The sequence below is a fragment of the Ochotona curzoniae genome, unplaced genomic scaffold (assembly GCF_017591425.1).
Source record: "Ochotona curzoniae isolate NIBS_2020 unplaced genomic scaffold, NIBS_Ocur_1.0 patch72, whole genome shotgun sequence".
NCBI classification, from domain to species: domain Eukaryota; kingdom Metazoa; phylum Chordata; class Mammalia; order Lagomorpha; family Ochotonidae; genus Ochotona; species Ochotona curzoniae.
In genome coordinates this window covers 71,706-93,669 of record NW_024467053.1, presented here as the reverse complement: position 1 = coordinate 93,669, position 21,964 = coordinate 71,706, and the positions used below count along the sequence as shown (strand labels likewise).

Genomic DNA, 21,964 nt, shown 5'->3' with positions numbered 1-21,964 from the left:
AGATAAAATCACTGCCTATGAACCTGGCATCCTATGTGAGTGCCAGTTCTTGTCCTAGCTACTCCACCTCTGTGAAACAGGGGAGCACGGCCCAAATGTTTGTGCCTCTGCCACTCATGTGGGAGACCTGAATGGAGCTCCTGGACCTGGCTTTGGCCTGATCACAGAGGCCATCTGGGAAGTGACAAAGCTAATGCATGCTCTATCAATCTCTCTTAATTCTCTATGTAACTTTCAAATAAACGAATCTCTCTTTTAAAGATCTTTTCTTTTTTTGCAAAACAGTAGTGAGTTCCATGGAGTTGTGTGGTCTGGTCAGAGATAGAACTTCATCAATAGTAGCCTCTATGTTATTAAGGTCAACTGCAATCATTCAGGATATACAGATGGCATGAAGGTAATATTCCATGTCTCAAACCACTGAGGGACTTTATTCTCACGAAAAGTGACTTTGTTGATGATCAGAGTGTGTTTCCGGGAATATTTTTTCTGGTTTGAGTTTTATAGTGTCTTTGTTTTGTTACACAACTCTCTCCTAGCACAAGGCATATTTAACCTAAGATAACTGACATGTGTGTAGAACATGGTCCTATTTGAATAGTCCAGAAAAGGGCATTGGTGAATTTTCATACTGCCAAGTGTCAGCTCATTTCCTATCCTAATCTCACAATATTAAAGTTAGCTTTAGACTTATCCTTGGAGGAAGATATTGTTTTTAAATAAACCAGATCTCAGAGAAAAGGAATTACTACTTATCAATTTAAGTATTTGTGTTCTCAATAATAATACACTTAAGTTTTCTTCTACTTAAATTTCATATGCTTTGGATGACTTAACATATACCATTATTCCTTTTGCTTGGGTAACAATTTTTTAAAAAATGTACATTATAATCCTCTTAACAAGGAAATAATATCTTTTAGTTTAATTGAAATACAACACAGTACTACAGACTGACATGGGCTAATTCTAGGAAACATATTTTCACCAGATGTGAACAATCAATTCATTATCTTGAAAATATTTGTGGCTTTAAAAATTAGCAGAAAGGACACACATGATAAGATTAATTTTGGAATATACTGAATCCCCAAGAAGACCTGAAAACCATGGAGAGATGTGCAATGCCATCATGAGTCATACTCACCTTTTCTAGTCTTGGCCTCAGGAAGAACTTAGTGTTGGCGATGGTACCACTTAGTGGGGTGAGGGCTGAGGGCAGTTACGTTTATTCATGGGATCAATAACTTTATGCTGAAATGGTATCATTTTTCCTATCTTTTATTTAGATCCATTGTCAACTAAAGATCCAATTTTCCTTTGCTCCTCTTTTTATATTCTTCATGCAAACACACTTACATAATATCCATACTATGAGCCATTCCATCTTTATTTTGCAGTTTTTCCCACCTATGACTTCCCATTGCTCACCTTCTGGGATCTTTCCACATTTTATAAACAGGTTCTTAAAAAACAAACAGAAAACAAATCCTACCTTGCCATGAGATCTTTCCAAATGAATTGACAGACAGAGAGAGAGAGAGAGAGAACTTTCTACCTAATCCCAATCCAATGAAACAATTCTTCCTTCATACCCTTCCCCATGGCATACAGGGTAAACATTTGGTCACTTCCTGTAGGTCATCTGTGTCCCTCCATATTATTTTAGAATGCACAAGCCTTGGAGGGAAGACAGTTATCTCAATATCAACCCTTAAGCTGCCCCTGTACATTTCCTCCATCTAGCACTACCCTCTACCACTTCATACATACTGTTTATATGCGCAGGTACATCAAGAAGTTCATAGAAAAAAGAAATTAAAAGCTAAGTTTGTTTTGGAGTAAAAAAAAAGCTAGCCTTCTTTTTTGGTCTCCTTTTTCTTTCCTTCTTCTGTACTATATCCTCATGGGTGACTCTCTGCTCCTATCAGGGCAAGTATCTCTTCATCAACTGCCAACACTCATGCCTGAATATATTCTGACTCTCTCACTTTAAACAAATCCTTCTTTAATTTACATACATTAAAATTGAAATTTATGTAGTGTTTTCATAGGGCATTTTCCAAGAACTTATTGAAGATGCCTTGGAGTTGGATATGCCCTCAGTTATGGTATTAGTATCCGGAGCCACATGGAATAATAAATCATTTGTTCAAGCGTTTGAGGCCAGTCACCAGTCCTCTTAAAACTTCCCTTTTGGGGGGACCATTTTTCTATGTATAGACTTTAAATCTTTCACTCTCTTGAACATATGATCAAAAGTATGAACCAGAGGCAATGTGACAATAGTGAGAATGGTTATTGCCACACATGATTTGCCCAAATAATATTTAACTTACTTTGAACTCACAACTATCCTGGTGTGTATGCTGTTTTATACCCATGGGGGTTAGGTAGGATATATAGGTTACTTCTTCACCTCCTCTATAAAACACAATATTGAGATTTAGAGAAGCTTCATTGCCATAATATTCTATTATCAGAGGAATGATGAATAAAGTTTTCATGTTTTTAAGTTTTGTAGAATATATGATATGAAGCTAGGTTTTAGATTTGGGCTAACCTCCAGGGTGATTATTATAAATTTTTTTCTGGAAATCATTAAAGAAAGCTAAGTTGCTCCTTAGGAGATTGTTAATATCTCATCATGTGTTGTCATATGTAGTGATGCTATCTGGTTGAAGAGCTCTGCAGAGTGAAAGCAGTTTAGGAGGGAGAGCAATGGAAAGTAACATGTCAGTGGCTGACTGTAGGGGCTCTACCCATTAACTATGGGGACTGTGTTCAAAAAGAGAATGGACCAAGACTTGCCCTTTCATCAACTCTGCCAGCTACCATTATTTCCTCTTGCTCTTTCCTGGACTTATTTTCTCCATGTAGGACTGACCTGATTGTAGGGTAAGGGCCTACATGAGGGCAGAAGCCTCTGCTCAAAAGAGGACTTTGGGAATTACCAAGGCAAGGATCAATAGGAAAACCACATGTATTACTACTTGTGGGTTCAAGAAGAACAAAAAAAATCTGAAAGGTGCATTACCATTTGACTCACTGCATATTTCCTTTGTTAGTGAACATGATGGAATACCTACAATGTGTTAGACATTACTTCAGAATTTAGAGGTTGGGAAAAATGAAATTGACAGGAGAGCTGATCATAAGAAGGGTAATTTAGAGAAAACTTGTGTAATATATGAGCATGATTGATTGGGTTTTTCTACTTCTGCAGGTGGACTTTCTTAACCAACTCCAACCTGTACAGGACACAAAAGTTTTATATGGATGATACAGAAAATTTTGAAAATGTGAAGTACTGTCTTTGAGGTACTAGTTTTGGAATTCGAACAGGAAAAGCAAACAGTTTCCATAAGGCAATGGACACTAATACAGCTTTTTTTATATTCAGGCAGAAGTCTTGTTTGTCTGTCTAGCAGTGAACAGCTCCACAAACTAACCAGCCGTTGGGTTCTGGTCCAAAAAGATGGTTGTATTTTAGAACAGGGTAAAGCAAAAAATATGTATATCAGTTATGAACTGCACAAGCTGTGTTAAAGATGAGTTTCAGTTCTATTATAAACCAGCTATAATTTGCTTTTTGGGGAAGATTTTAAAAGAGACAAAGAAATGAATGAAGAAGGAGGCTGAGATTTCTTGAATGATCTAATAAGCAGCCTAAATCATAATTATGTCCAACTGGTACATAATTTATAACAAAAGGTGGCATTTTAAGCTTTCTTGAGCACAGCATTAACTGCAGTTGGAGTGGGAGAAACAAGTCTGTTTTGAAAACCTCATTTTAGAAGAAGGAAATAACTTTTTCTAATACTAGAAGGACTGCATACTTCCTTGCCCAAGTGCCCCATTCCAAACTGGAACACGCATGGCATTATTGTAAGGAACAATAATAAGAACCAAAAATTCCTACATTTTAATTAAATGCAGAAGAGTCCATAGTGTGAGCCACAATACACTAGGGTTCTGGATCCAATTTAGTCCTATGGAAAAATCCAGGAAATTACCTGGAATATCAGGTCAAAGTGAAAACTAACAAAGTGTTCCTATTGAATTCTGAAATCCATCATGATACCACTGGCTCCAGATTTTGTAAGCTTTACCCAAATTTGGTCAGGTATATGATTTATCTACATGGGGATTTTGTTCTAGAAATTTATATCCCTCTGACTAAAATTTATTTTTGGAGAGGCCAGATGCTTTAATTTTGAAAAAGCAGAGTAGAGGCATAGAAAAAAAAATCCTCAGTAGGCCATAAGCTTTTCTTTACATGTTCCTTTGTCAACTATTTTCTGTGAGTGCCAAACATTCAGTATCATAGGCAGATCTTAAAGACCACTCTAGACCCCTTGGAGTAAGAGGTAGCAAGTGCCATTTTGTAATGTTTCTAAAATAACTGTTAATAACTTCCAAAAGTAATTTGAAGAGAGAGGCCACAAAGGTACTAACTGCAAATAACTTAAAGGTCGTCTGCTATAATTCTATGGCTTCAGAAACCAGAAAACTGAAGTTTACAGAGGGGAAGGGATGCATCAAAGCCACATTGCCAGCTGCGGTGGAGATGGGATAGAAAATTTTGGAAGATCAGTTCTTGATGGACAGAAGTTTGGAGGATGACAAGGCTACTGTTTTTCCTTAGAGGAACTTCTAGTGGTTTCAGGGTTGAGTAGGGTATGTATAGATGGATTGATACCATCTGCAAATCTTGAATGACACTGGGTAGAATCTTTTCTTCCCTGAATAAAGAAATTCATGGGATTGAAATACAAGACAACATCATTCCCCTGTAGAATTCTGGCTATGGGGAGGCAGGTGGCTTGGGTGGTTCCTGCTGTGCTTTAGAGAGGTCTTTCTCTCTCATGAAGTTACATTTTCTCTTCTCTGAGCATCTCAGCATATCACTGTTTAAAGCACAGTTTTTTCACTGGACCAAAATCACCATATATGATCTGCACAGAGATTTTGGGCAGATGGATCCGAGGCTAACTGGCACTCACATTCAAAACTTGAAAGTCATACTTTGCTAAGCTTAAGGCTGTACTTCTGACCAGGGTTTCTGGATGAGAACATGAGGCAATTGCACAGTGTTGCTTCATTTTGACGATATGCTTTCATGCATCTAGAAATTTGGGCTAATACTCCTTTTGACTAAGTGCAAGCAGCACTTCCCTAGTGTCTGCAGTAAAGGTAGCTCGGGTGGGTGTTGGAGGTTAAAAAATCCCAGGTGTAGCACATTATATAACTCTCTGATGCTCAGATGGCTCATGACAATAATAACTTAAACAATAATAACTTCCTCAGAGAGTATGGTAAACAGAGTAATGATCCATCCAAAAATGTCCACGTCTTAATTCCTAGAACCTGTGAATATGTTATGTCCCCAACAAGGGGGACTTTGCAGGTGTGATTAGATTAAGGAATCTCAGATGGAGGAAGGATCCCTGGATATCAGGTGGGTCCAAGGTGGTCACAAGCATCCTTGTAAGGGGAAGGCATGAGTATCAGAGCCAGAAAGTGATTGGGAGATGCTAGGCTGCTGACTTTGAAGATACAGGAAGGTACCACAAGCCAAGGAATATGTTTCTTAGAAACTGGGAAAGCCAAGACAGAGAATATCCCCCCAGCAACTCCTGAAAGAAACCTAACCTGCTGATACTAGGGCACTGCATTCCACTTAGGATTCTGACCATGTTGGTGGTCATCTGTCCCAGCAGTAGTAGGAAACTGATGTCTGCTGTAGAACAAGAGCAGGAGAGAGTTTTAGATACGGCAGAGTATAGGGGTGTACTCTGTATCTCTATAAATGTCAGGGTGGACAGAACTTACCCTGAAACATGGGTTTCAGTATCCTAAAACTATCAGTTTTCATGGATTCTTTTGACAGGTAATGAAGAAAGTTCTCATTAGCTTGATCAAGGATTTGATCTAATAGTTTATTTTTTTTTTTGAGGGGGTGCTTATTTCAATTGGGATTCCATACACCTTTTGAGATATACCTGACTTTCCACACCATGGGTTCTAGAGCATGCAATGAATTAAATGTTTTGGATGGAAGCCTTTTCCTGATAGGATATATGCTTTCTGACTTCTTTACTAAGATCATTTGCCACAGACTGCTAACTTGGTTTCTTGGAGGTCTTCTCTCAGTATTTCTAGTTACCTTCCATGGTCAGTGCCACCAACAACCTCAGCTCACTTCTTTAACAATTTCAGTCTGCAACAGTTTTTGCAAACAAGTCAGTGAGCTCTGTGGGACTTGCATAACTGAGTGAGACCCGAGAGTTCTGCTCTGGGATGAGCTGGGGGCGTCTGTGCCTGCATTTTGTGTCTTTTATTTTTGTACCAGCCAGAGTCCATTGTTCTTACTTCCAGGCTGTAAACTGACAATCTGGACTACAGGGTGGGATCCATGATTTTTAGCGGATTTTAAGAGGGTGCAGGGAAATTTAAGAAAGAGGAAAATGAGCTTCCCTAAATCCTAGGGGAGGAAGCTATGCTTCAGGCAGTCCTAAATCAGTGACTGACCTAACTGAGGTGCTCAGTTGATGCACTGGAGTCATTAATTTCTTCTCACTATAAGCTCGAGCTAGGTTTGTGGTTTTTGATTCACATTTGTCTTTCATATAGTTCTGCCCTCTGTTTGGATCTCACCTTCTTTGGGAACTCCTTCTGCTCACCAGGTCACATTCATTTTTTTCCTATAAATATTCTTTAATTTGTATCATGTAACTAGTAAACATTAAAAGGCAAGAATGATAATTCTAAAAATATAAAATAAATAGACTCTTTTAGCAACATGTTCATCTTTGGAAGAGCCTACTTGCTAGTTGAAATTAAAATGAGTGACGGAGTTAAGGTGATGAAATGGAATGACACATTCATTCCCGGGGTCAAAATCTAGCTGGAAACCAACTGGGAACACTAATCAAAGGACTTAAAAACATTAGTCCTCTTTGGCCTAGTAATTCCATGTCTAAGAATCTTCCCAAGGGAAATAATCCTTTTACACAGTGAACTGTGCTAAAAAGATTGCAAATCTGCATGTTCTGCTTCCTTTGGACGTGTGGTGAGTAGGTGCCGCACCTCTGCTATGCAGGCTGCCCACAGCCACTGTCCCAGCCCAGGGAGGGCCCCAAGGGGTACAGGACCTCAGTGAGCTATTTCAGATCCAGGAACACTGCCTTTACTTGATTTCATGTCTCCAGATTGAAAACAAAATGCACTACACTTTACTTAGAGGGAAGTTGGAAAATACAAGCAGAATGTTTCTTATCGTGTTAGCCTTAGGTTTTCTTTCTTTTTTTTTTTTTTTTTTTTTTTTTTTGGTAGTCAGTCAGTCACACAGAATGAGTCTCAAAACTCCATGTATCAAAATGCATTCTTACAGAATGTTTCTGAAAGAACCATCTCTTCTGCAGATGGTTTCAAAGATGGGGACGCAGCCATGATGGCCATTCAGTGAATTACTCTGATATACAGTGTTACGTTCGTGAGCCTTATTTTTTAAAGACACTGAAAATTCTAACTGCTTACAGTTATATTTATTTCTAAGGGTAATTTTACAGATGGCCTTGTGTGCATGATTGCCTTAGATATATCTATCTCCAAGAACTTCAGTTACAAGTAACTATCCAACTTGAACTCCTATAGTAATGGGATTTCCTTTCCTTTTCTCTTCTAATGACACATTCTTTATCATTTCCTTTAGATTATATTGACTTTCATTGTTTTCTTGACCAAATTTATCAAAATCGTGTCTTTCTGCGGTCCTTTTTTCTGTGTTCACAGTGTTTTACTGCAATTTGTTAGGAGGTCATTGTGTAAGGCCTGTCTCTCTTCTCAGGCTGTGAGCTCCATGGTGGCAAGGTCGTAGCTCTTCTCTGTACTCCCAGGACAGCACTCAGTAGCTACTTATCAAGCACTGTCTGAGACAGAGAGAAAGAGAGAGAGAGAGCCAGGGAGAGATATCTGTTTAAAAAAAATTACAGTTCAAACCATAGATTTCTGAAATCTATAATATCACTTACATTACATCAACTTTAAGTCATCCGAAGGTTTTGTGATGGTTCCAAAAGAATATATGTAATGCGTGATTTAAATCTCAGACAGCATGCTGGTAGTAAGTTAGACTTGCCATCACATATGAAATTATACCTTTCTGTGATACATTTTGTCTTGAACTTTGGTAAATGGTTAACTAAGAACATGAAGGATTTCATTATAGTAAAGAGCCAAAACAAACCACCCCTCCAAACCCCCAAGATCAGCAAAAAGCAAGAATCTCTAAAGCAAACCTTTCCAGGAACTGTAGAAAACAAGATTAATAAAATAAAACTGCAGTGAATATATCAAAATTCTGTGAATAGCTTTGTCTCACTGAGTTCTACAAAACAAAAAGGGATATAATTATTTTAATTTTATAGGTGTTTCTCTATCATTACGACATAATAAAATCTTTCATTTCAAAAATAAATTATTTGCTATATATTTTCTTGCTTTCTAAATCTTGTCTCACTGTATAAATTAGAATGAGGGAGAAACAAATAGAACAAACCAAGGTTATGGAGAAAGTATGTATGTGAACTTTATTTCATCATGAGAAAATCATTTCTGTGCAGTAACAGAGAATACTGATATCTACATGATGAGTTTTCTTTGTATTGGATACATACCTTACATTTGTACACAATATATAAAATTCATGGAAGAAATTAATTTCTACAGTACAGTTTCTTTGTTGGAAGAAAACTTGTTCCATTAGTTTCATTTAGAAAATGACCCCCAATTCTGTGACTGTGGTACCAGGGATCGCAGTTCCAATCCTGCAATTTATTAAATTAAACACCATAATCTTATGAACATGAAAGAAACTGAGAGACTACATCCTAAGCACTCAGGCTGCTATGCTAGTAAGTGATCTTAGCGGAATAGCACGATTCTTACGATGTATTATGGATAGAAACTGTTTTCCCGCTGGTCTGATGGCACAGTATTAGCAACATGGCTGTGGCTTCCTCTCTGCTCTGTGGGCATGCACTTTACTCCTCAATCAAACCTTGTACACACATGGGAAATGAGGCCATCACCATCAAATAGCTTCAGCATGGCACCTAGGAAAACCTCTTAGAGGGCTTCAGCACTTAGCATGGTGTTTTTAGGAAAGAAGAAACTTATTCTTAAAAGCATAGGTCACTCCAGAGAACAGTTGTTCAAATGACTATGCTAGGGGAAGTCCAGCTACAGTGTCACTTCATCCAAAGAGGTTAGGGCATGCAGGCATTTTCCCTTTAACAAAGGTTTCTCTTGGAGTAACATCTGTCTTAGACCAACAACCACTCCTCAAAGCATCATCTTCATGGCCAAGGGTCCTTTGCCCTTGCCATGGTATTTGAAATTGTGCTTTTTTTTTTTAACCATGTGAACCATTTTCAGGGGTGACTGGCATATGTCGAGGTTTGTGGGAAGCACAAGACACCATCCCAGTTCTTGTACCTAACATCTTGAACAAAATCACCATAATTAGTTCTGTAGAAGGATGTTCTACAGAATGCCAGTGGGGGTATGATTTCTCTGATTAAAATGACACCCTCAAGGTCTCAAAATGCTTTGGCACCAGCATAAATGTCTCTTCCTAAGTTTAATTTCCTTGGTGCCATTACTCTCAAAATGAAAATGCCAAAAGCATTAGAGGGTTATACTTGGCCATCAAACTCAAGCATTTCATCTGAGATGGATTAGTCATCTTTGATGGCCAAAACATTCACAGTATAGACAAGAAGCAAAAGTTCTCTAGAGAGTAACCTTGTACAGTGGTCCTAACCAGCCTCCCCTAGACTAAGGGGACTGCCACAGGTAAAATGACAAGACAATGAGTTGCTGGCTTTTTCCTGCTGCTGCCCACAGGAAATTTCAGTCCCGGTGCCAGCAGCCTCAGCTTGGGATACGGAATGGATGCAGTCCACGCTGTTTCACGCATGAGTGGCTGCCTTGCCCTCTCTGATCAGCTCTAGCACCCCTCACCCACTTGCAACACATTTAGTCACACAAATCCACAGCTGCAAAGAACCTAGGCCCCACTCCCAGGCACAAGCATGTGCTACAGAGTTATAGAATCATCTGGGAAAAACTGGCAAGTGATGTATGTCGGTGGAGAATGGGAACCTGCTCTAGAGCCTAAATACATTCGTCTTAGACACCGGGGACAAATTCAGGCCTTCATTGTTCAGCTTCTTCAATTGTAGCTTATTTAGAATGTTACCAAAGCAAGCCGCCGGCCCAAGCCATTGGAACTGTCGATGTGGAAGCTTTGGTTTGGTCACATCCACATCCCATGGGCTCTCTAAAGGTGGGAGAGGAATGGCAGCTCCGTGCCAGAATGCAGAGTAAGTCATGGAAACACTTCAGGAATGTGGGCACTGCTGGGGTTACCTCCGGGCTTGCCAGCCATTTTAGATGCCACGCAGTTCTCGCTCTGAGGGATACTGCTGAAGGGCCTTACCCTCGGACGTCTGCAGGACCAGGGTCTTGCTGTAGGGGCTCACTCCTGTTTTGTTGAAGGCCTTGACCCGAGCATTGTATGTGCTGTTGAAGTGAAGCCCATCCACGGTGCACATTGTCTCCTTTCCCACATACACTTCCTGAGGGTCAAAAAGTAGCAGAACCCATTTCAAATAAACTCAGTTGAGGAGTAAGGGGGGTGCAATATGGCTAAGTTAGAAGCAACAGTTTTGGCATTAGCCTGACATAGATATGAATCCTGTGAGATATGGGATCACAGAATTTACCTTTTAAACTTCAATCTCCCAATCTGCAAAATGAGGGCACCTTATGAAGTTGATATGAGGATTACATAATGTTATATGTGTATATAGCCTGGTGCCTCAAGTTTAGCATGAACCTTGCAGCTTAATGAGTGAAAATTATTGGCAGCTGGGGCTTAAAAAATTAAAATTGGATTCTTATAGTTAGGATTATGCTTACTAACAGCAACTTGGTATTTGTAAAGGACATTATACCTACTATCCATTGCTATGGTTTCTAAAATACATGCATGAAAAGAAAGGTGATCTTTATGTGCACTGACAACTCTGTTGAAATATTTAGGTACCATCACAAAGATTACACTCCAAGTCATAGGGGCGTAGGTTTCCTTCACAGTACAGAGGGAAGGGGGGAGGAAATCGGGAAGAAAGCAAGACTGACATTTCAAAGGCTTAAAATAAATCTGAGCATAACGCATCTTTAGCATAGGTTAGGCATTTACTTCCCTCTTTAGCTGTACACTTTGTAAAATTTATGCTGATGTAATGACTAGAAATGATTTGCATTCAAAGCACAGTCTTAAAGTGACAAATTTTTAATAGAAGACTGGAGTCTTGGGTTGCCCATCCATTCCTTACTATTTCAGCAGTAACACAAATTTAAATATCACACCCTTTTATTCAGGCCTCTTCTCAATCTTTGGTTGCATATGAATCATCTGAGGATCTTGTTAAAATTTGTTTTCTCTTCCAAAAGGTTCCTGGGGTGGTGGTCTGAGAGTTCATATTTTTAATAAGTTCTCATGTTGGGGAGGACTGCTCTTTGAGTGGTACAGCAAGGAATAACCTGAAGGGATAGGCTGGGAGTACGCTGGGGTAGCCTGTGGAATAAGAGGAAGGGATCCAGATAAGAAAGCCCTGTTCACTAGAAGTAGGATTCAAGGACTTCATCAGTGTTTAACTGTGGCTCCTATAGGAAGGGGTAGGCAGATGGTGCTAAGAGTCTGAGTTTGATATTAAAGTAAGGACAAGTAGGGATGTAGAAAGAACAGGACTAGGTTATAAAAGAAAATGGCAGGCTTATTTGAAAGAACATTGAGTATAAGAAAGCTTCAAGGCATTTCTAGGCCAAACTCTTAGAGGAGAAGTATGGGTTAGAGAACTGGACTAGAAAATGGTTAGCATGCAGGTGGAGGCAAGGGGAAAGAGCAGGATGTCATTGGACAGTAAGGGAGGGGGACTGAACTCTGGCTAAAGTATGAGACACTCCCCTAGATAGGAATTGAGATAATTTATTTAGAGAACTATGAAAGTCAGGAGAATGTTTTCCAGCCAAAATAATAATAATTATGAAAAAAGAAAGGCCTTGAAAATGAAACCAGTTTAAAAAGGCAAAGTCATGGATGAGAAACTGACACAGGTCTTTACACACACCCACACATGCTCACTCTACCCACACCCACATACACACATAGTACAAAAGACACAAACATAAATGGAACCCGAGATATGTATCTTGCAGAGGAATTAACCTGATTTTATCATGCCAATAAATTGACACCTATGTAAATAAAGCTTTCCCATCAAAACAGAAAACTGTATAGGATGTGGTTTCTGATCTTAGGATTCAAGTTCTGTGGAAAGCCAAAGACATATTCAGGAAAAGGAGGCTGGATAGGCCTTGAAAGCCAGTGTCTAGGGATGGGCACTGACAGTTGGGAGCAGGCTGGTCTTCAGGGACTTGGTCTCTGTGTGGGGAATGGCTCATGACAAAGAAAGGCTGTTCCTCTTTCTAGAGCTCTCAAACATCAATGCTCACAAGAGAGACAAACTCAGGCAAAACTGGGGCAGTGAAGGTGGAAGGCAGTGTGGGAAGAGAGGATGGATAAGAATTAGGCAGGGTACCTGAGAAGCAGATATGTAGAGACAAGCAGCCATGCACACAGATCATAAATTTCTAAGAAGATTCAGGTTATTGTTATCATGTCCCTTCAAAGAAGTAAGAAGCAGACCCCGTCACCCAGCAAAGTGGAGGCTACCTAATTAGAGCTAAGGCAGTATAAATCTAGAGTTTGCAGTGCTGCTTCTACTGTCTGTAAGAAGAATACGACACATCAGTAGAGACACCTCTGATGGCCCAAGGACAAAGCAGACCTTTAGCCAAAGAGGAGGTAGGGCCTGCCAAGATGGCCCATGCCCATGAAATATCAGAAAGCGAGGCCAGCTTCCAAGGCACAACCTCCCAAGAGAATCACTGGTTTTGCCTAATGAAGCACAGGTTCTTGACTTACCCGGAACTGACCACCGCTGCCATCGTCCAGTTCCAGGATGTATCCTTCAGCAGGCACCGTGGACAGAGGCGGCTGTTTCCAGGACAGCGTGGCGCTGTTGTTGTGGGTGCAACACTCCTCCAGCTGTAGGATGGGGGTTGCTGGGACTGGAGAGGAAGCTAAACAGAAATTAGTGTAACCCTGGCTTCTGTTGTGTCGCAAATAGTTCAGTATCCTGATATGGCATCCCCCTGGTAAACATGGGGTTAGAAGCACCCAGTTTGGTTGGGATCTGTCTCAGAGTCTCCATGATGGGACTGGCTCCTCAGCTGTGAGGATGCCCTTCCCTCAGCTCTTGACATGTCACCTTAGTTGTGGCATATAGAAGGGGATGAGTTCCATATCCACTAAAACAAGTGTCCATAAGGGATGCTGGCACTATAGTCAGAGGATTGGCCTGATATACCACCAAGCAAGACTCACCTCCCTACCCTTGTGATTCTTCTCCAGGCTTTGTGCCGTGTGACAAAAATCATCATTTCTCAGTTTGGAAAAATTCTGGGGAACTTTTTATTTCTGTCTCTCCTTTTCTCTATGTATCACTGTGCCTTAAAAATAAATTGACTATTTTATTAATTTAATAATAAATTAATAAATAAAAAATAATTTAAAAATAACAAATTAAAAACTAATTTATTATTAATAAAATAGTTAATTTATTTTTTAAAATGCTATTCAATAAATAATTCCAGTTACTAACATATGAACCCAATGCTTGTAGCTGCGAAATAATTTTTACCAAATGCTTGAATTTTATTTTAAGACCAAAACATTTACTTATTTCTAGACTTTAGTAACAGAACAGCTTTATCAAAAGAACACTTTAATAAAACTAGTCCAACATCCAGGGACATTTTGGTGAACAGATGTTAATTATGGGACAGACTGTCTGTGTTATACATGCTTCGAATTAAATTTGCTCTGTCAGTCACCCCATCTCAGAAGAGGTTTATTTTTAACAGCAATTTAGGAAACAGGATCTATAGTGGATCTCTAGAAAATAAAAGCAGTGGCTAACATATGAGATAGGGTAAACTTCGGTTTATGAACAGGTTAACGGAGAAAAAAAATGTGACATACTACAGTAAAATCCTGACTGAAGGTTTATAAACAGGTTAACTAAGAAAAAGAACCTACATACTATAGTAAAATCTTGACTGAACTACAGAATTAGATCAATTAAGTCAAAATCCATGATTAGCAAACTAAATGCATCAGCTTGAGAAAATAAATCAGATTTCAAGCTTGAATGGCACAAGATTGAGGTGGAATCTTATCAGAGGACTATGACTGCTGCGGTCTCTAAAGTCCTACAATAATTGGACCTGGAGAAAAGATGAATTCATTGCTTGGTTCCATAAACAGACTTTAAGGCCAGATGGAAAGAGGGGAAGACAGGAAGCAGAGTGTTTTCCAAACAGTGACACTCAGAGCTGTAACTGCAGGGTCACCTACACATCTGTAAGGATTCAGGACCTACTTTGTTTTTTGAAACTTATTTATTAAAAGAGTACTTTAAAATATGACAAGTTTAAGCCATTCATTCTTCCAAGGGCTTCCAGAGACATGCTGACTATCCCTGGGACATTTGTTACGAGTGATCTTCATCAGTCAGTGCCTACCATAAAACAATTCTTTGACTCTTTCACTTTGTTAACTGTCAGTCTTCTAAGTTCCCAATGTCTATGATTAAGGCAGGTCAATATTTCATCAATTATAAAGCCTTAGGACAGGATCAAAAGATCATCTCAAATTGAATCATGTAAATGCTTTCAGTGACTCTGATAAGAAACACCAATGTCTCCATGTAGACCTAGGTACAACTAGCACTATATTTTATGGTTTAGAAAAATGTGGAAGCATTTTATTTTACTAAAACCCTTTCTTTGGCACTTCTATAGCTTTGTTGATCTATACACTTTTATGTTCATTCCAGGACATCTTTAGTTTTTCTTTAAGAACTAACTTGTCCTGACCTATCTGGTCAGAATTCTAGCACTCAGCATTCTTTAGCTTACAAAATTAACCTTAGGCTAAAAATTCTCCTTTTAAATACAAAAGGTTAGCTATTCTTACTGACTTCCTGGATGGGGCTGCCAGAGACATGGCTCAAAGTGAAATTCCAGAACAGTGGCTTCCAAGTATCCTCCCCTTTTATGGTTGGTCTTTAACAAAGAGACCAAGTAGCCATGTCTATCTTTTTTTTTTTTTTTTTAGGACTTTTCTGGTCCAAATTATAGTTCACATTTTTTTCTATTGAATTCTTTCTCTAACCCTTCACATTGTGAACATTCACAGCCATCCAGATTTCTTCTGTGAGAATAGACTATTATGACAATTCACATGATAATGAAAGCTGGCTTCCCACCTTATAGTGGGACACTAATCCTAAGAGATGCTCTTTGAGCGCTGACTACACATGCATAGTAAAAGTTTTCCATGTATTACCATCAACACCACAAGAGAGGTGCTATTATCATCTCTATTTTGCAGACAAGGAACCTGACCCACAGAAACTTTCCAAGGCTTGCAAGTGACAGAGCTGGGATTTGAGCCAAGCAGGCTAGCTCCAGAGGTGTTTATTTAGCACTGCATTATATGAAATACCTTAAAAAATTCATGGAAAATGGAAATGAAAGACAAATTTATTTGGGTACAAAAATTCAAATCCATGATGCCTATTTTTCAGGGAACTTTAAAAGACTTTTTGCATATATGATTTCAAAATCTGAGAGGGAGGGAGGCAGGCATTTATTACCCTAGTGTCTAAGATGCCTGCATTGCACATTGGAATATTTGGGTTTGATATGTGGCTCTGGGTCCTGACTCCAGTTAACTCCTAAGGGGGTCCCTGGGAGGCAGCAATAAAAGCTCAAGTAATTGGGTTCCAGCCGTCCAACGTGGGAGACCTGGACTGAGTTTTCAGCTCTTTCCGATTCCTGAGGATTCAACTAGCAGATGGGAGTGCTCCCTCCCCACCCCCACCTCTAATGTAGTGTGTGTATATGTAAGCATTTTGCAACACAGCAAATTTCAATATAATTTTCCATGAACTTTCTGAAGCATTATATTACTTCCTCAGTCTGGTAATTAGTAATAGTGTCCAGAAGAAAAATCTCCATGCCTAATGCCAAGTTTCTGTTTTCTAAAATACCCATTTGTCACTGGTAGTAATTTATGTGACATTTCATGTTCAGAGTACAATGGTTGGAAATGTACTTTTACTGTACTATCCTCCTTGAGGTTCCTTTGTAGATTGTCCTTCCTCTTTATGGTGGATGAGCAATTCAAATAGCAGCTGGGGAAAGCCGGATGATAGAGGCACTGCAGGCTGCATTCAGGAAGCTGTCACTGGTTCACTGTCATTGACAAAGGTGAATATATGGGTGAAGGACATGCATTTCAGGCCCCCAAACACGGAGCAGAAACAAATGACATGGAGCACACGAGGGTCCTTGCCAGCTCTCTGGTGGCCCTCACTATGATTTATACCAGAGCTTGTTCAGATCATGCTGTCACTAGCTATGACCTTTTTGCACACTCAGGGTTCTTGCATTCAGGATGATTTAGTAAAGACAACTGAGTGCTTAGGTGAGTAGAAGCACATACACAATTAACAACCATTCTTGGAGAAGTGGGTCATCATTTTGTACTAGTTCAGAATAAATACACTGGTATTTCATTTCAGCACCACAACTTGTGAACCTTGGAATACTCTGTATTTAGATGACTCTTGGGTATGTTAATCCAGAATGGATCAGGTGTCTGAAATCTGTTCTTAACCTAGAAGCAGAGCCCTGGCAGAGTAGGAGAAGACTCTTACAATTTCCTTTCTATGATCTGGGAAAGCTGCTAATACCAACCTAAAACTATGAGGGAAAATGTTTCTATCACTCTTGAACAAAAACAAAAGATGAATTTAATACTTTGTTTTTCCATAAAAGACAACTCTGAAACCTCAAACACCAATCTGGAAATGAGGAAATATGGAAAGAGTTGTAAGATGGTTTTCCACTCAACAGAACACATGTCATTACAATTTAGGTGTTCTTGAATGAAGAAAGTACCAGCACTCCACAGCGATCACAATTGCTTGTGGGGAAAGTGGATGTGGAGTCAGCAAGAGCAAACCAGCTCAACTTTTAGCTAATAAGAGAATGACTTTTAGGCACTGTCTTCTCACTGTCTAAAGGAACTGTGAAAACCCAACTGCAGACTTTGAGAATCAACAATAACAACAATAAAATTATCTCTAGTGAAATTTCAAGACTAGAGAAATGGAATATTAAAACTGTGAGCCAAAACAATGAAGTTATGGGAATATTTCAAAAGGCTTCCAGAAGAGCAAAGTAAAAGATAACTTTATGTAAAAGCATGTTAAAATATACACGTAGATTTTTAATCATACATATTTCTATGAACATTTAAAAAACTCTCATATGTGTGAATTAAATTTTCTATCAGAAAATAAATATCATTTTCTCATAATTTTTAAGTGGCCTCCTATTTTGGTTACCATTTTGCAATGTAATTTCAAATGCATATTTTAAGTAACTTTGAAAATATTTAACTTTCCATTTCCATCTACTTGGCACACTTTTAGAACAAAAATTAAGCATATACATTGTTAGTTTCACCATGTCAGACTGCTTTAATATCAGCTCAGACGTGCCTTAATTTTGGCCATATATATAGTGGATTTTACATTTTTAAAAAAGGTTTATTTATTTTTATTGCCAAGTCAGATATACAGAAAGGAGGAGAAACAGAGAGGAAGATCTTCCATTTGATGATTCACTCCCCAAGTGGCCGCAATGGCTGGAGCTGAGACAGTCCAAAGTCAGGAGCCAGGAACCTCCTCCAGGTCTCCCACACAGGTGCAGGGTCCCAAGGTTTTGGGCTGTCCTTGACTGCTTTCCCAGGCCACAAGCAGGGAGCTAGATGGGAAGCGGGGCTGTCGGGATTAGAACTGGTGCCCATATGGGATCCTGGCGCATTCAAAGTGAGCACTTCAGCCACTAGGCCACTGCACTGAACCCTATGGTTATCTTTTTTTTTTTTTTGAGATAATTTTTATGGACACACTGTGAAAGTACAGATTATTGAAGTATCTTTTACAAAATGACAAGAACATTCCGCCAGGAAGAGCTATATTTTGTGTTAACAGATATGACAGGGGACAGTAGGAGAAATGTCAATGACGGCCAATCGGGCCCTACTGCATCTTAACTTTTGACTTTTCCTTCCACCACATGCAGCTGACACATAAACACTCAGCTTCTGAAAACAAATGTGCTCTTACTGAATTAATTAATTTAGTGCAAAGCAGAGCATATAAATTAACTTGGCAGAGTGATAATAAAAGTAAAGTAAATTAAGATGAAGTATTGAAAAGATAGATGAGATCATTCAGTCTCATTATTAATTTCATAAATAATTGCGTTGAATAATGTATGTTCTGGATAATTTTTGCTATTCCCTGACATCTCTAAGACTCTCTAACAGGCAAGCACTGAGTTTATATGATTTGCTCAGAGGAAGGTCACATCCAAGCTACTCCAGGGTTTTGTGACATTAACCCGGGTACACTGAACCTGCCTCAAGCACCAGTATCTCCTTGGGCTGCTGTTGCCTGACCCAGGGATCTAGCACGTACCTTTCACCTGCACGAAGTCGAGCTGGTGAATGGACTGTAGCAGAGGACTGTTGTCCAGACTCAGGTCGAAGTCGGTGGTCATCCTGGGAGTAAGGGTGCCTTTCCCCCACTGGTCCTCAGTCAGGTGCACTCTCCTTATGAGGGCGTCAGAGATCTAATCACATCAAAGATCACAGCCTAAGAAATACAACACCACACTCCTACATAATGCTGCATATTGACCCTGGGGTGTGTCACCCCCAAACCTCCTTGGGGCTCCTGCTCTTCCTGCTGCAATGCAGCTGTTGAGAAAGGTTCTATCACCACAAAGGTGATCCATGCCTTAGGCAGCATATCTGAGCGTGTTTATGAGTTAGGAGCAACTCTAAATAAACAGCAGATGTTCATTGGTCTAACAAACAAACCTGCATATAGCATCGTGCTCATCATCAGTAAAAGACAACAACTTCAAATAATGATACAGTGGTGACCACTTACTCTAATAAGAATGAACAGTATCTAATTTTAGCTGTGGATATCTCATTAAGACTTGCAAACAGGTTTTATAAAACAGTTTAAAGAGACTGCATATAGATTTTCTTATATATTCAGTGCATAATCTTTATGTGATTATCATTTTCTTCTTTTGTTGACAACTTTTTTTTAATATTTGGTCTCTGTCATCTAAACTAGTTTATCAGTATGTGAGTTGGAAGATATTTACAAGGATAAAAATTAAGCAAAATTTGGCTTAGATTATTGCATCCTTCTAAAATGACACTAAGAACAACAACAACAACAACAAAAACCTTCATTACATCTGAGAAGTCACGGACTTGCTGGCCAGTGGGAGGTAGCAAAGAAAATAAAAACCTTGTATAGTTGTACACTTCCAGCTGATAAAACTATCCAAGGGACATTATTGGAGAAAAACTCAAGTTCTTGCAAGGCATTACCTTTGGAGGAGCTTGAATACAGGGACAAAACAAACACAGTCCATGTATTCTCAGTTTTGCAGTATACGTAAGAGGCACTTCCAGAAAGGCAGTGGAATTTATTCAGCAAGCACCCACCCACTGATAAAGGTCTGTTACCAATACAGGGCCATTGGAAGCCCTTCCTGGGGGGTTGAGATTCAGTTGCATGGGACACTTAGAAGACAAGGCAGAAATGAGTTATACCCACCTGCAAAAAGCCACTAGGATCATTTTCCTTAATCACCTCCAGACAGTACTCCATGAGGCCTGTGGTCTGGCGCAGTTTCACAGTGCAGTGAGAGATCTGATCTCGAACCACCTAGGGTGGATAAGGAGACAACGGTTCAATATGGCAGAGAGCAGAACAAGCACAATGAAGCTTTGGAAAACTTCTTAATAATAGAATCAAAGAGCTTCATGGAAAGGAGCTAAGTTGGGAGACTTCGTGAGCAGTATTTGCTATGGATATGACTCTGGAACACATAGCTCTGAAAACTCGGAGGAAGCAGGATTTATTGGAAGGGAGGTGAATGCTGACCCTAACATATTAAAATACACCTTTCTGAGGGCTGGTGGAGCCAGCATCCCATATGGTCCAGTTGGCATCCTAGCTGCTTCACTTCTGATTCAGCTCTGCTTATGAATTGGAACAGTAGTGGAGGATGGCTAAGCCCTTCGGTACCTGCAACCATGCAAAAGACCCAGAAGAAGACCCCAATTCCTAGCTTTGGATTGGTTTAGTTCCAGCTTCTGCAGCCATTTGTAGAGTGAGCCAGTAGGTTCAAGATCTCCCTCTCTGTGTCTTTTCTTCTCTTTGTAACTCTTTCAAATATAATACTAGGTCCCTATAAAATTTAGTGTCTGTTTCTTGGAGTTTACTTTTCAAGTAAGGTTTACTGGGGACTGCCAGAGGAGCAGTGTGATTGCTAGAGTTCTGTGCCTGCCCTTGAGAAGCAGGAGTGTTGCAGTGCCAAGGACTCATCGTTTCCACCTGTGTCTGTTTGCCCCAGGTTCCTGATTCCATAGCTCACATTTCTCAGACACACCCATATCCCCAAGTTCCCCAACTCTCAACATTCAGTGTTGCTACAAGTGATTATGATCTATCTCTTCACAGAATTTCACTTATTGCATAACAGCCGCAACTGCCTATCGTAGAATCACTGCTAAAAATTAACATTCTGGGTTGCTAGAGCAGCAATTTTGGGTACTTTGTAATTGACTTCAAGTTTCTGAACAAGTCTAGCAAGATTTCCTACTTTATGAGATCAGGCAGATAATGAGATCTTTGAAAAGTGTAAAGATTTTGAAGTGAGCTATGTGGTACAGTCAGTTAAACCACAGCTTGGGAGGCTTACAACTTCCACTGAATTCCTGTTTGAATTCTGTCTGCTTCAGTTCCATTCCAGCTATCTGCTAATACATGAGGAAAGGTAGTGATGATGGGTCAAGTACTTGAGTCCTGGATACCATGTAGGAGACGGATGGAGTTCCTGACTCCCATTTCAGCTTGCTTAATCTTAGCTCTTGCAGCCATTTGGCGAGTGAACCAGAGGATAGGAGATCTCCTGCCACCCCCACTCCCCCCACTGTACTCTGCCTTTTACATAAATAAATATATATTTTAAAATGACATAAAGATCTTTATCACAGTTGAATGTTTTTTTAATAAACTTTTATTCGCTAGCTTTCTTAACCCATGCTATTCACAACCACTTTTATCACCAATTCATTTACTTTTTATAATATCTATTCTGTTATTTCAAATAACTCTCAGTCAGAGTCGTAAAAAGAAAGGGGCACTGGGGGAAAGAGAGAGAGAGAGAGAGAAAGACATTCCATATGGTGGTTTACTACCCAAGTGGCCCTGATGGCCAGGCAGAAGACAGGAACCAGAAACTTCATCATCCAGGTTTCCCACAAGAGTAGCAGGGGTCCAACAACTTGGGGCATTTTTCACTGCTTTCCTAGGCTTTTAGCAGGGATTTAGAGTGGAAGTGGAGCAATTGGGATGGCAGCTGTTGCCCATATTGGATGCTGTTGCTGCATACAGTGGCCTTACACATTATGCCACAATGCCAGTCCCTATTTTACCACTTATGTTTAACATTTTTCCTATGCAAACAATTCTTAGGCAGTCAGATCTTGTCACTGCTGAGATACACATTTTGTATTTTGTAAACCCCTTGACACCATACTTGCAAATGGTTGTACTACACTCTTTTGATTAGGAACTATGCAAGTTGCAGAATG

At 39.6% G+C, this 21,964-nt stretch overlaps 1 protein-coding gene across 20 annotated transcripts in view; it reads right to left on the bottom strand.

Moving 5' to 3' along the window:
- Positions 1 to 21,964, bottom strand: part of LOC121168171 (E3 ubiquitin-protein ligase TRIM9-like) — a 94,782-nt gene that overhangs the window by 10,921 nt on the left and 61,897 nt on the right. For 13 of the 20 annotated variants that reach the window (XM_040998014.1, XM_040998016.1, XM_040998017.1 and 10 more), the window contains 4 exons: positions 19,920 to 20,030; positions 18,756 to 18,909; positions 13,061 to 13,218; positions 10,508 to 10,646 (listed from right to left, as the gene is read on the bottom strand). In XM_040998014.1, the coding sequence (XP_040853948.1) occupies positions 10,508 to 10,646; positions 13,061 to 13,218; positions 18,756 to 18,909; positions 19,920 to 20,030 (562 nt within the window). Of the gene's footprint in view, positions 1 to 10,457; positions 10,647 to 13,060; positions 13,219 to 18,755; positions 18,910 to 19,919; positions 20,031 to 21,964 lie in introns of those variants that run through there. The other 7 variants (XM_040998015.1, XM_040998027.1, XM_040998030.1 and 4 more) reach the window with 3 other exon arrangements.